At 37.1% G+C, this 15,281-nt stretch overlaps 1 protein-coding gene across 6 annotated transcripts; it reads right to left on the reverse strand.

Moving 5' to 3' along the window:
* Positions 1-931: 931 nt before the first annotated feature.
* On the reverse strand, positions 932-14,083 carry LOC107859038. Of its 6 annotated transcripts, none has more exons than XM_047406685.1 (18): positions 13,899-14,083; positions 13,337-13,599; positions 9,633-9,992; positions 5,344-6,078; positions 5,181-5,243; positions 4,840-4,958; positions 4,607-4,750; positions 4,413-4,507; positions 4,078-4,228; positions 3,794-3,842; positions 3,218-3,345; positions 2,677-2,743; positions 2,390-2,554; positions 2,196-2,287; positions 1,652-1,789; positions 1,474-1,566; positions 1,311-1,391; positions 932-1,203 (listed from the first exon to the last, which is right to left on the reverse strand). In XM_047406685.1, the coding sequence occupies exons 6-14, from the start codon at positions 4,855-4,857 to the stop codon at positions 2,277-2,279; spliced, it is 828 nt and encodes a 275-aa protein (XP_047262641.1). In that variant the 5' UTR covers positions 4,858-4,958; positions 5,181-5,243; positions 5,344-6,078; positions 9,633-9,992; positions 13,337-13,599; positions 13,899-14,083; the 3' UTR covers positions 932-1,203; positions 1,311-1,391; positions 1,474-1,566; positions 1,652-1,789; positions 2,196-2,276. The 6 variants fall into 6 exon arrangements, with proteins under 6 accessions (XP_047262641.1, XP_047262637.1, XP_047262638.1 ...); XM_047406681.1 differs by having other exon boundaries at positions 1,474-1,572; positions 13,899-14,082; XM_047406682.1 differs by adding an exon at positions 7,031-7,078 and having other exon boundaries at positions 1,474-1,789; positions 13,899-14,082.
* Between the last annotated feature and the right edge of the window lie 1,198 nt (positions 14,084-15,281).

The raw sequence follows: 15,281 nt of genomic DNA on the forward strand, positions 1-15,281 counted from the left end.
TCTTGGAACATAATAACCCTACACTCCAGCATAGTTAAAATAATTTCAAAATAATCAACAAATAATTATGTATATAACAAACAAACAAATAAACTTGTGGATTCATTGATGAATACAACAAACAATATGTATTCAATAAATGAATACACTGCAAAATCAAATCATATATAGAAAAGATAAGCACATTCTAAACTAAAAACAATATTTCTTGAATTAAAAAATTAATTAAGAGGAATACAATTTTAGCATGTGTTCATTCATGAATATAACAAATATTTTGTATACTATTGATGAATACAATCTTAACTAAGTGAATGCATATTTTAGTTTTGCTTTAAAAAAAAAATCACTCATTAAAAAACTCACTCAACGATATAACAACAAAACAAAGAAAATTCAACTTATGAAGAGAACACATTTTGTGTACAAAAGAGAAAAAACAAATCAAAAATTAACACTAATGACCAATTAAATTTGCGTATACATTAATGTATACCTCCCCAAAAAAACTAACAATTTAATTCATATGAATTATGTACTTTGAGAACAACTTATTTTGTCTGTACAAAATATTTTTCCTTCAAGACAGTACTTATCACCAAGGACCAATTAAACTTCTAAAAATTATACAAATACACAACTTATGTTTTCAATATTACAAAAAATCCCAACTTCCTAAATATATTACAAAAATCCCACATATACACAGAATGCTATGTATATATCGTCTATGTTATGTATATTAATAGGAAGAGAGAGTAAAGTAATTAAAAAAGTGGGAGAGAGTAATTACTTTTAAAAGGTTGGTATTTATGTTATTTATACATTAAACTTTTGTATATATTGATACTAGGTGGCCCTTGCCCGTGCGTTGCACGGGCATACTTGTATCGTTGTTTCTATTATCAATACAACTTTAGGATAATCAAGATGATTAAATAATTAACTATATATACTGCATATAATGTACACACCCACAGTATTCTTTCATACATGAAACAAAGTTCTCTTGAATGTTACAAATTTATAAGGGAAACAAATTTCTTTTGAATATTACAAATCTATAAAGGAAAAAAACCTCTCTTGAATGTTATGTTAGAAATCTCATAAAGTTTCAGATTTAGCTATGGTTCTCAAATCCTTAATCATACCAACACCTTTGTCGCGAATGGAAAGTATTTTCTTTTCTTTATCGAGTTTAATCTGCAATCCATGAAATAACCACAATTGAATGAGCTCAAAAAGAAATTCTCAATGGGTAACCAACAGAGATAAGAGTAAGTCAATAATTTCGGGTATTAAACACTAACCTGAATCTCGGGCTTAGTATTATCACCTTCACCAAGAATTTCTTTGTCAGTGAGTGCGAGGGAACTGATCTTGTCCAGTCCCTGAATCAAACAGCAAATAATTTCAGAAAAAACTTTTTACAGCTCACATGGAACAGACACCAAAACTGAAATTCAAACATACATCAGAAGCATTGGAAATCAGCTTTGTCAAGAAGATGTCCTTGTTACTGTAAAGGGAGTTAATAAGGATGTCCATAAGCCGAGAGACCTCAGTCTGGAACTAAAACTTCTCTGCATTAGCTCGGAGACAGGTGTGACAACATTTTTGTAGAGCCCGGCAACATAGGACCGTAGTATACCTGCTCTTGTTATTGATCTTGTGAAATAAGGGCATCCGTGAGCTACTGATGACAAGTTCACAACTCTATCCTGAATACCAGTTGATTTTGCAGTTTCCTTCATTTTGTGTAGAAGACGATTAGTCAAGTAGAAGTGACCTGAAAACAATAACAGAAAAATAAGATCAATTTCCACCCAAAATGTATATCAATTGTACGAAACTTTACTATGGAAGTCTTTCATTTGCTTCTCTTCTATGAAAGTTTTGACTTTCCTGTAATGTATTTTTGATTTTCTTGTTTTACTATGGTCAACTTCATATACTCTTCTATCTAACAAAAATGGCTGTAACCGAGTTTGTCAGTGTATACCTAGATGATTTGTCACGAATTGCATCTCAAACTGTCTTTCACGGACAATGTTGATAACTAAAATATCTCATCATTTTCTCTCAAAAGCCTTACACAGTTTCTAGACAAGTAGAATCCCAAACACACTTTGGAATCTGTGTTTTACTAAGGGATAGGTCATCGTGATTCAATGAGTCAGTTTTGAGAAACCTGCCTTGAATGCATTGCTTTGTCGCTATCAATTATTAGGAAGAAAGGTTTTCGTGTGAAAGGAATTAGATCGCCTGGATAGAGGTTATTCAAAACCTGCAAAAATCCACATAGTAAAAATCATGCAGGTAGATTTAGAACAATTTGAATCATGAACCATTTTATGAACTACACATAAATCAAGTTCTGAGACTGAACCTCCACTTCTGCTAGGACCTACGCACAAACAATTCTCGAAATATTGACTTGTATCTCCATTGGTGTTAATATAATTTTCATGACGAGAGAGAGCGCTATTCTTTGAAGATTTTCTAGAACTTGAAGAGCTCTCTGTGAGCGACGAGGTACTCTGAACTGTATTTCCTGGGAGTACATCACGGAATGGTGATTTTAGCCACAATGAGCTTATGTGGAGCTCAAATTCACCAATGAAGTAGCTAACCTGATGTTTTGGTTAGGAAAAAATATTTTTTAAAGTTGCTAACCTGATGCAGAAATATATAATAATACCACACTCTCTGGAGGGAGCTCCTCGCAAATCGTAGCAACGACCTGTGAGCGCCAGAACAAAATGACTGAGTAAGGATACACAGTAGAAGCGTCAAAAATTGTAAAGGAGTGTCAGAAGCAATCACTCAGATCAGGTATTAGCCATAATTGAAGTAGATATGGGCACTTGGACAGCGTTCAAACTGAAATAGATTATTCTAAATGTCTATTGTGTGGCTTCAGGTGCAAAGAAATCATTATTAACATCGAGCATTCAGGCAACATACAGTGGGCAACATAAGCAACAAGAGTGAGACTTCTAATTTTACTTCCCACATGGTATGAAGTGCTTCAGGTTTACTTATCCAACCAATCAGTTCCCAAAATAGGGAACCAAAAAACTTAAACCAACAAATCAACCAGCAAGATTAATTTCTACATTTCCTTTTCCTTAATATGAAGCAATATTTCAGTATAGGACTCCTTAGATATAGATTAATCTGAAAAGCACCACAGAGTTAACGCAACAGAACTCACAGAAGTCAAGAGTGGAACAGAAGGACGGTAAAGAACAGCCTTCTTGGGATTTGGCGGCAAAGCTGGATCCATCATCTCAGCAGTGAAGTTAATATCTATCAATCCAGAAGTTATAGACTGGTCGGTCACTGCACCATTTTCTCAACATAAGTTCTCGAGTAAAAGCTAACAGGGAATCACAACACACCAATACCTTAAGATCAATCAACGAGTGAACTACTACATCTAACTGGAGGCAAAATGGATCCAGTACCATACCGGAGCTAACATGACCGGCAGTCCAAAAGGAGAAGGTAAGTGGTAGAATATTGTTTTTGAGAAATAAATATATTGTCAAAGAATTAGATATATAAATAATTCTTGAAGATAAATAATTTTTGAAGATAAGTATATAAATAATTATGATTCGACAAAAATCATAAATAAAAAAATACGATACTTTTATGAATTTGTTGGCAAGTAGGCACTCTAATTTTGAGAGTACACATCTAGACGTCTCAACTTGATCTCAAGAGAGCCCCAATAATTAGACTCAAGCCCTCAATAACTCAAAGTTTGCAGCAGAAGTACACTTACCGGATTGGTGTGGACACATTGACATTATCCAAAATATGATTGCAATCAACTGTAAGAAATATTGCAGGTAGCAATGAATGTTAAGCAATCAAAAATTGGAAAAACAATAACTTCTAAAAGGAAATTTCTGCATAAATTTGGATAAGAGTATTCAACTAAGCTCCCTTCACAAAAATACAAAGACGACGGTCCTTTGTTTTTAATGAATCACTTTTGGCTCAACCTGTCTCCCAACCCAAGTAGAAAAAAAAGTAAGAGGGCACCCAGATTAAAGAAAAACTTGCCTGGGACAAAACTTTCATCCGCGCATTCAGTTCAACAAAGACTGAAGTTCCTTTGATATTACGAACACGCCTCTTACAACCTTTGAAGGGTTCAAGGCGAATTTTCACGTCCGCTCCAGCTAAAGTACCATGTCCTCTTCCATCTTTATGACTACCTCCATGTAGAGCACAAGCATAAAAGTCGAGAGAATAATCATTTAACGGAAAGCAGGAAAATACAGATCACAAATGTGAAAAGTATCATTAATGTAAAAGACAAATGATCATTAAAAGGACTCTACCAGTGAAAAGGAACAATTAAGAACATCTACATAGCACTATTATCAGAAACTCACAGCTTATACGCAGGCCAACTATAGACGAATTCATTGGAGATTGCGGAACACAGGATGGAGTTGTGAGGTGCAGATCTTGACGAATAAGGGTTACCCTAAAAGCAAAATTTTCAGACAGCAAGAGTATAGTTATGATATAACTGCAAAAACAATAACTCAAACATCCAAAAGCAACAACATACAGATATACATACATTTCTGTCACCATTTGCCCGTGAGCCATCAATCAATTCACAAGATTGAGTTTTGGAACAAATAAAACCAGCATGATCAAGTTGCTGGCGATCATTAATAAAAACAATTCCATTGAAGATGTGTTCTACAGAACCTTGTTTTCCCTGTAAGTAACAAGAATGGCTACGACGATATACGACAACATACACAATATATGAACAATGTTGGTACTCTTTAGAAAGGGCATACTCACTTTATGAAAGCGAGGCATAAGTTGCGAAGACGATAAAATCTTTATGATACTTCGATTTCTATCAATCTCTAGGTTGAGATGTTTCGATTATCGATCTCCATAAGTACATTTATGTAACTCTAATATAATCAATGTACAAGTAGCCGATTAACCCCAGCAATGTAGTAAAATGCAGAAATGTTCTTTAGTGAATGGTAACACCGATAAGGTGTGTATTAGGTACAAAATCATAAAGGAAAACGATGTCGTACATATAATTATTTAAACCACAACATCAGGCGTCAAAGAACAACCAGAAACTGATTGAGATAAGAAGCAATGTATTCACACAAAAAACAAACCTGAATAACATGTGAAACATTTGGAATGTGTCAACTGAAATTTCAATCCACTTCTGCTCCAACCTAAGATGACAGCAACGCGTGAAATCCGAGCTCTTGTTAATATAGCATCGTGGAGAAATTCTGTCTAATAAGAATAAAGTTTAAGTTAATCATTCACAACCTTAACAAGCAAACCTGTGGGTGCCTCGATAGTTTTGAGGTGGCCGGATCCTAGCGAATCTCTGAGATGAAACCTCAGTTCGAGTGGAGAGAGTCCAAGGCGCTTCTTTTTCAGAGAAGACAGCACCATCTCTTTGTACTTTCTACGTTTGAGAAAAGACATAAGCTCCTTTCTTCCATAACTTCTGTCCATCAAATCCCAGACCATTTCTACGACCATGAAGCCTGTGGCTGCCTCCAAACAAACTGCGTGCTTGGTAATGACTCATAGCTCTGTCCCTATGCATTTTTGCTTCAGTGAGTAATGGAGATGGCAATGCTGACAAAACAACTTCTGCTGACATTAACAGAACCTGACAAACACCCAAAATAAGTATAAATAAAATGTTAAAATATTCAGAGGTCAGGCGTAAAATACTCCAAATACAGAGCTCTTCACGCAGGGCAGCTGGAAATGTGGCTATGATTGAAGCATTATCCATTTCCACAGGCTGTCCTTCAGCCTACTGCACGACTCTTTGAGCACGTTGTTGGGCAAGAACTTCTGCTTGAACATCTAGAGGGAGAGCAGCTAAGAATTCTGGATCGATATCTTCAGCTGTCGGTGCTGTATAACTTGGAGGTTGAGCCAGAGCCTGCTGCGATGCAAGAACCCCTGCCCAAAGATCTTCAGGAAGTGCCTCTAGAAAGGTTGGATCAATAGCGAGCAGGCTTGCATTATACCCTAAGAAATTTCCTATAACACCCATATCCAGATTAGCTATATCAATCAATTAACTCAATTCAAACTTCCATTTCACTGAAATAAAAACATCATGTTTAAAGCCTAAAGTACGAAACACCCAAATAGAACTGTACCAAATTAGTCCAAAAGATAGGCTATTAATTCTTCAATTTCCTCGTCTAACAAACATACTCTACCTAGGCAAATTCTCTACTTATTTGAAGCAAATTAGTCTGACAGACATAATCTACTGACCCAAAAAAAAACCACAAAATCGGTATTGACAACAACAGCATACCAAGTACAGCTCATAAGTGGAGTCTCGGAAAGATAATATGTATGCAGCCTTACCCCTACCTCGTAAAGGTAGAAAGACTATTTCTGATAGACACTCAACTCAAGAAAAATATCTAAAACAAATACGTTAATGTGATGCAACTGCCAACCAAAAGTCTAGCCATAGAAAAATGAGAACTGCTAATACTACTGCCTTCTCCTTATTTGTCTATTTTTTATTGATGCATGATAAAGGAAGTAGAGTAAAGTTACAGTAACAATAAGTTTCTAATAACAACTTTTAAGGGAAAAAACCGAAGATCTGAACACCCCTTAACACTTTTTTTCTTTTCTTTTTTTTTCAAAAAATGAAGCTAGACAGCCTAAATAAGGAGGAAATAGTGTACTTGGATCAACAAATTTGAAGGAAAAATCAAGTTTTGGACACCTTTTTTAAGAAAATGGAGAAAATACAGAGCTACCCAGCACAAAATTTGAGGAAAATTCAAGATTTTAAGAGCTTTTAACCAACACAAGGTAGACAGAGATTACACAACTACACAACCAGGAGAAAGTATAGCATAGTATGAATAAGACATAAAAAGAATCGGAAAGAGAACAAAAAAAAAAATAGATGAATGAAAACCAGGAATATGCAGTGAAAGGAAAAATCCGAAGAAACGCATACCCATTGCTTCAAAACTGGTAGAACCAGTTGAAAATCCCCAATTTAACACTGCAAGTTTGAATGTAAAGATTCAAATGCTTTAACAATCAGTGAAGACAATATCGGATGAAATGCAACAACAACAACAAACCTAGTGTGTTCCACAAAGTGGGGTCCGGGGAGGGTAAGTTGTACACAGTCCATACCGCTACCTCCGAAGAAGTAGAGAGGTTGTTTCCGATAGACCCTCGGCTCAAGATAAAGAATAGTAAACAAGGTCGTAATGAAACAAGCAGCAGGATGGATGACATAATAGAAATAAGGAATAAACTAGCAAAAATAGAAATCATAGAAAATGCGAGATAAGAGAAATAAGAGCATTACGAAATAAGGACTAAGAAATAGGACACCCACCAAGTAGGAACATACACACACAGACCAAAGACACCCACCACACCCAAACTCTCCTGGCTAGAGACTCCTACCTATGGACACAGTCCAAAGATTACTAACACGGCTACACAAGAAAATCACCTAACTACTTGCTACAACCCACACACTCACACTAGCCTTCTACCCTTATCCGTGCCCTCCACACCTTCCTATCTAGGGTCATGTCCTCAGTAAGTTGTAGTTGCTCCATATCATGTCTAATCACCTCCCTCCAGTATTTCTTCGGCCTACCTCTACTTCTCCCGAAGCCATCCAAAGCTAGCATCTCACACCTACGAACGGGGGCATCCGTGCCCCACCTCATTACATGCCCAAACCATCTCAATCTTCCTTCCTGCATCTTATCCTCCACCGAAGCCACTCCCACCTTCTCCCGGATAATCTCATCCCTAACTCGATCCCCTCTAGTAAGTCCACACATCCAAAGCAGCATTCTCATTTCTGCCACCTTCAATTTTTGGATGTGGGAGTTCTTGACTGACCAACACTCTGCTCCATAGAGCATGGCCGGACGGACTGCCACTGTGTAGAATTTGCCTTTTTAAGTTTAAAGGGCACCTTCTTATCGCACAACACTCCTGAGGTAAGCCTCCACTTCATCCATCCCATTTCAATACGATTAGAGACATCCTCCTCAATCTCGGCATTCCCCTAGATCATAGACCCAAGATACTTAAAACTATCCCTCTTACAAATATCCTAGGAGTCCAACCTCACCACCACATCGTCCTCCTGCCTTAAGTCACTAAACTTGCATTCCATATACTCCGTCTTGGATCTACTCATCCTGAACCCCTTAGATTCAAGGGTTTGCCTCCAAACCTCCAATTTTTCATTCACACACCCCTGCGTCTCATCGATCAGCACTACATCATCCGCAAATAACATACACCAAGGCACTGCACCTTGGATACTCCGTGTCAACACGTCCATTACTAACGCAAACAGGAAAGGACCGAGAGTCGATCCCTGATGCAACCCTGTCTCGATCGAAAAATGCTCTGAGGCTCCTCCCACCGTCCTCACCCGAGTCTTCCCTCCATCGTACATGTCCTTAATAGCTCTGATGTACACAACCGGACCCCTCTCACCTCCAAACATCTCCAAAGAACCTCCCTAGGGACTGTCATATGTCTTCTCCAGGTCGATGAACACCATGTGAAAATCCCTCTTCCTTTCCCTATACTGCTCCATGGAAAAAAAGAACCTTTGAGTAATTTCCCATGCCTGCAACCGTGCAATAATGTCCTAAAGAGAAGCATAACATAGTGAGTATTGTTGTTTTAACCTAAGCGTCTTTCCCTCAAGTGATTCGTCGCCTAGATATAAGATATAGCAAAGCTAATCGAAAACACAACAAGACATCAAAGGTGGATAAATTCCCAATGTGTCAGAGGAATATTTGGGGGGATAGAGGGGTGGGGTGCTAATGTTTTTTCTTTGAGCTCCTATAACTGTCATAATGCATATTGATTAGCATGTATATTACATTTTTGGAACATTTATGGATCTGTGTTTCTTTTTAAAACAAAATCTCCTTCCTACTCTTCTAATAAAGTTCCTAGAAAACTTTAAGTTGTATAAATGTTCTGTCAAGCTCCCCAAATTGTATGAATGTGTTAAACCTTCTTGATGTACCGAGTTAGATATGCCATTAATGCCACTCTTTATTATTTAAATGCTTAATGTGCTAACCAGATAAATTCCATTTCCTCTCTATTTCATTATTCTTTTAACACTTTGTGTGGAAACTGAAATAGCTGACGATTTGTGTCTGTTTCTACTTTCTTTTGCTTCTCTTAGCCTGTTATATTAAAGATCAAAAATACTGTTAAGAATTGTTCATTGTTGTGGAAAGATCATTTTGTTATTCTATTATTGCCTATTGTGCAGGAAGCTTATCGGGACGCCAAAGCAAATGGTTTTAATGTGACAGTTATCAAGAAAGGGCAGCTACAGTTCAATGTAGACCAGTCATTGGAAGAGGTGGAGGAAGCTATCACGGATATTGGGAGTAAAACCCATGTTTCATAGCTCAAATTACCCACTGAATGCTGTGGGAAAAACCTCTATTTCTAGTAGTGAATGCTCAACATCTTTAATATTGGTTGGAAAAGCAAACTGGGAACTCTAATAAAATTTACAACAGAAAGAGAAAAGAATAGTTCACCGAGTTTGACGATGCAGCGGACACGTTTGGCGACGGAAGTTTCCTTCTGCTCCATTTCTTCTTAAGTTGCTGCTGTTACTGCCACTTTAAAAACATTTTCACTGCTTTGTTGAGTAAGTTGACTGTCTTTTTCCTTCACTTTTTAACTTTCCCAATATCATCTCTTCCATGTCCATTTTCTCTTTCCTTTTCCCTTTCCCAAATTTCAGTAGCGGCTACTTAATTGTAATTTACCATTATGACTTTGACAAGGAGAGTTGTAAGACATTTTCTTTCAGTGTATCAGAATTTGTGAGAAAGCAAAACCTGGACTTTGGTCACTCCCAGACAATCATAAATGATTGTACAGAAAACTCTACCCTGTGATTTACAATTTCACAGTCATGCGTTAGAATTTTTAGCAATCACGTCATATACATCATTAATTCAGTGACAAGTATTTTTCAAAGGGTGCCAGACAACAGGAAAACTGATATCAGTTGATTATGTTAATGCTACACAAACTCCACAACTTTCAAATAAATGATACAATACCTTGTTAAATTAAAAGGGGTGGGTACTATTCCATGAAAGTTGATATAACAAAGCCTTTAAGGAGTTGGTACCTACAGCTCAGCGAAGTAAACCTAACAAATACTTGTAGGAGAGAGACATCCTATAAGTGTATAGAACGACTCAGGAAGTCACATCAATCCTGCATCTTTTGTTTGGTGGTTAAGCTATCATCTTAATTCTGCATGTATGATGGACATTTCCTGTAACCTTATAATGACATAACAACTATCTCTAAGAGAACCAAGGTACAGCGAAATATTCAAAATATTAAAAAAGACGGCCGAGAAATCTACCATATAATAGGCATTGTCTCCATGCTAACCTTCATATTTTAAATAAAGCTATGGACTTTCAATTGCCTTGACATACCTAGACAGAAAACTTGGTGTAAGTCCATCCAAATCCTTCGAGATACACTTAAAAACTTGCCAACTTGGCCCAGCTAAATGGATACCTACTGACACATGTACCAAATATATCCATACCTGAATCCAGGTAACATATGACTGAAAATTCTCATATATACACACACAACAAAACAAGATTAACTCCTACAAGTCAGGATAAACGAATTAATGCAGGATTTTGTAGCCTTGACCCAAATGCATGAGACCACACAGAGATAGTCTAAGCTAAAGGAACCAATAGATCAATTGTAGGTTGATCCAAATGTCAACATTATGCACAAAATCCATGAACCAGCAAAATACTGAATGACCCTAGATTTCGTATAAGATTAGGCATTCCTCAGGAAATACATGCCGGAAGATAAGCCTATGAATAGACTATTCTCACCTGGAAATTCAGTAGTCAATTCAGAAGAAGTTGCCAAATCACTTAACAGCTTAAGAGGAATTAAATATCATAATGGATTAACCCCTGCGCTGCTGCTACTTATTGGTTTTTCTTAAATACGAAGGGGCAAAATCTGATGCCTTCCACAACTGAACGTGGACAATTATTTCAGAGATATTTGTTTAAAATAACAAACATATCAGCTCTGACAGTGATTTTAGGAGATATAAAACACAAAACATCTCTATTGATGTGCCAGTAAACATCTACTCATCATCAAAACCTATTCAAAGACAGATAAACCAAAAAAAAAAAAATTGTACTTATTCATAAACCTGCAAGGTTTAAAAATCAAGACCGGCGGCCACGGCAACAGGATTAACAACGGCAGCAACGGTGACGGTGAAGGTAGCGGTGGGGTTCAGAAACAAAAGGGTAAGAATCAAAATAAATGTTCTTGAAAATTTCATCCATGTTCATAGAACCCACGTTTCTAGAAGGATGAGAGTGAAGCTGATGATGTAGAGAAGAAGAAGAAGAAGAACGATCCAAATTTGGCAGTCGATTTGAGAGTGAATCATTCAGAGCTCAATGAAATATGGTTAGAGCACAGTGAAATTGGGTCGTCTGAGCACAATCAAACATCAGTGAAATTGGGACACAATGTTTATATTTCTTTAATTTTTGACAACAATGGAGAGGGAAATAAAAAAGCGCTGCAATAGTATTTTTTTTTTTTCCAATAAAGTATTGCCATAGATTACTCAAATAATCTCATATACAGCAGATGATTGACATAAACCTTGGACTTATCGTAACCACATGAAGGTGGAGGTAGTAAGGCGTCAAATTCATTCCAAAGCAATCAAAGTCGACTGAAGTAGGTGGAAAAAGAGAAGACACCATAGGAAACATCCACAGCAAACACGGAGTTAAGCTGTATTTGAGGGAATCGTTTTGTCTTACTGGGCATGCGTCAGCCCCCATACATGGTCTTACGACTTGGCGAAGACCAACCAGAACTGATGGTGTACTTTGTGCAATCGCTAGTACTATATTATTTGCGCTCTTATCGAACACATTAAGAGCGATGATGTAGTATTCAAGGAGAGGTGCCTTGGTGTATGCTTTTTGTGGATGATGTAGTGTTGATTGATGAGTCGCGTCAAGGTGTTAATGATACGTTGGAGGTTTGGAGACAAACCCTGGAATCTAAAGGATTCAGATTGAGTAGGACCAAGACAGAGTACTTGGAGTGCAAGTTTAGTGACTCGAGCGAGAGGAAGAGGAGGTAGTGAAGTTGGATTCGCAGGTGGTTTGTAAGAGGAATAGTTTTAGGTATCTTAAGTCTATGATTCAGGGGGATGGAGAGATTGATGTGGATGTCTCCCACCGTATTGGGGCAGGTTGTATGAAATGAAGGCTTGCTTCGGGGATTTTATGCGATGAGAAGGTGCCCCTTAAGCTCAAAGGCAAATTCTATACCGATCCGGCCGGCTATGTTGTATGGTGCGGAGTGTTGGCCTGTTAAGAACTCTCACGTCCAAAAGTTGAAGGTGGCATAAATGAGGATGTTGCGTTAGATGTGTGGATTCACGAGGGCTGACAGGGTTAGGAATGAGATTATTCGGGAGAAGGTGGGAGTGGCGTCGGTGGAAAATAAGATGCAGGAAGTGAGGTTGAGATGGTTTGGTCATGTGATGAGAAGGGGCACGGATGCCCCTGTTCGTAAGTGTGAGAGATTGGCCTTGGATGGTTTCAAGCGGGGGAGGGGCAGACCGAAGAAGTATTAGAGAGAAGTAATTAGACGTGACATGGAGCAGTTACAGCTTTCTGAGGACATGACCCTTGATAGGAAAGTATGAAGGAAAAGCATTAGGGTAGAGGGCTAAGGTGGGTGGTCGAGTCGTAGTCTGTAGTTAGGAGGGTTTGGTGTAGCTTGGTTGGTAGGTCTAGGGGTGGGGGAGGGGGGTCCATTATCTGTTTGTGTACTTTATTGTTGTGTTATTTTATTCTTGTTGCACACTTTTGATGTTTTTGTCCTTTGTCCTTTTGTCTTGAGTCGGGGGTCTATCGGAAGCAGCCTCTCTACTTCCCCGGAGGTAGTGGTATGGACTGCGTACAACAGACCCCACTAGGTGGGAATATAATGGGTTTGTTGTTGTTGCTGTTGTTGTTATCGAACACATTAAGGCCCCTTACTATAGATAGGACCTTAGGGTTTTACTAATAACAAACATATATAGGGCTGACTTTTTTTAGCTTGAGCGAAATCAATTCTATGATTGAATAGCAGAACTGCTACTTAATAGTAGAAACTCGGAGAGACAAACAGAGAGGGGGCTCTTTCATACCTGCTAACTCCTAGAATGAGAAGTAGGTCCCCTGTTTTTGGCAGGAAGAGTTCCAGCCTTTGTTGCCCCTTGGTTGAGTGAGTTTACTTAGCGAACTGGCAGGGCCCGGAGATCTATTGATAAATATGAATCTCGAGAGCGGATGGCAGGGCGAGAAGGAATCATAATGTTCACACCACGCATATAATGATCATAAATACCGACCAGTAGAAGTGAACAACACACCAACATTATACTTTATAGATGAGAAACTTGAAGAACACCTGTGAAAAAAGAAATACAATGAATGATTGAACAATTATTCGGTTGACAGAGGCATATGATCAAACACTTTGGGTGCATCAGTATGCATAATGTAATAGCAGTTAGAATCATTTATATCAATATCACCTCTCATTAAATATCCAATATCATGAATCTAGTTATATATTTTCAAACATGCAAGTAAAATCTTATATACAAACAAAAAATTATCAGATATTAATAAAAGCTATTGATAACACCTCTCATTATCAAATATCAGAGGTTCAGTACATGAAGAAAGAGTGGGAAAAAAACTTACCAAAACTTTAAGGACGTCACATACCATTAACAAATTAGAACCAAGATAGAGAAACAACAAATTAGAAAATGAAATGAGAGAAAGAGAAAAATAAAGAAGAATGGTCACACCGGACCCGACTGAAATTTGGGAAAGGGGAAAGGAAAGAGAAAATGGTCAACAAAGAGTGATATTGGGAAAGTTAAAAAAATTGAAGGAAAAGACGCGGCAATGAGAAAAATGAGTCATAGACCCTCTTAAGTCTTTAATTGAAAAAAAGACATAAGTAGTCCCGTAATATTATTAAATTAAAAATAAATAAAGTTACTTAAATAATTAAAATAGTTATTTCAAAATTATATTAGTTATCTTAATAATTATTAAAGTTGTCCAACAACTTTACACTTATCGAACAATTTTAATAGTTGTTGAGATAATTTCTATAATTGTTGAGACAACCTCTTTAGTTGTTGGAGCGAAAATATTGAAAAAAATGAAATTTTTTTTTACCCTTTTTACCTATTTTTTAAAACTTGAAGTACCTCACTTAATTGAGAAACTTGATTATCCCTTTTAATTCAAAGTCCCCACGGCAATGTCATTACCACAGAAGCCTCATTATTGATTATAGTATAATTACAAAAATTCCCTTAATGTTATTTTTATTTATCAAAATGCCCTTTATTGTCCAAAATTTCCATATATATATGTTACTAGAGGTACATGGCCCATATCAGCACGGGCCCAACATTAAAATATTTAACTATATATGATAAATTAAGAGTAACTGACATAAATCTCTAATACTTTAAGTAATATTACATAAAATTTCATTTTTTTTGTTAATTACATCTTATCTCAAAAATTTAAAATAGTGATACATTTGCTAAGCGGTGATACATATTAAATGGTGATACATATGAAACAGATCTGGTAGTTATTTAAGGAAGCAATTAATTTTCTATGATTTTAACAACGCAAATCTCACCAAAACTGTTACAAGCGCTAAAAACGCAATTCCATATAACAAGAGTTCAACATTGAAGCAAATCAGATTAGAAGCTCAAAGTTTTCAATTTTGAACAAAAAAATCAATCTTCCATCTAAAATTTTTAAATTTTTTTCAATGGAACTCGTGACTGTGTTGACTTTGTTGACGTAGCTATTGAAGCTTTGGGGAAACCACAAATATTCTTGTAGTGTGTGCAAAGCGTTCGCGGTGGAGGCAAAGCTGTGATGATTGGACATGCACAATATGGTGCTAAGGAGGAGGTGGACATAAAGCACTCAGTGCGGCGGCAGATGTGTGCTTTTGTCTGCAGGAGGTCTTTTATTGCTCGTCCCTCTCAATTCCAATCAGCTAACACTGATGCTCCATTCTCTGTTTTGATATGTCATAAAACA

This window comes from Capsicum annuum, chromosome 2, assembly GCF_002878395.1.
Source record: "Capsicum annuum cultivar UCD-10X-F1 chromosome 2, UCD10Xv1.1, whole genome shotgun sequence".
Taxonomy (NCBI): domain Eukaryota; kingdom Viridiplantae; phylum Streptophyta; class Magnoliopsida; order Solanales; family Solanaceae; genus Capsicum; species Capsicum annuum.

Excerpts from the sequence above, each read along its gene's own strand:
- LOC107859038 (XM_047406685.1), bottom strand. Across the intron at positions 3,346-3,793 it reads AATGTGTCCACACCAATCCG|TGACCGACCAGTCTATAACT; the intron begins GTAAGTGTACTT and ends AAAATGGTGCAG. Across the intron at positions 2,555-2,676 it reads ATTATATATTTCTGCATCAG|GAAATACAGTTCAGAGTACC; the intron begins GTTAGCAACTTT and ends ATGTACTCCCAG.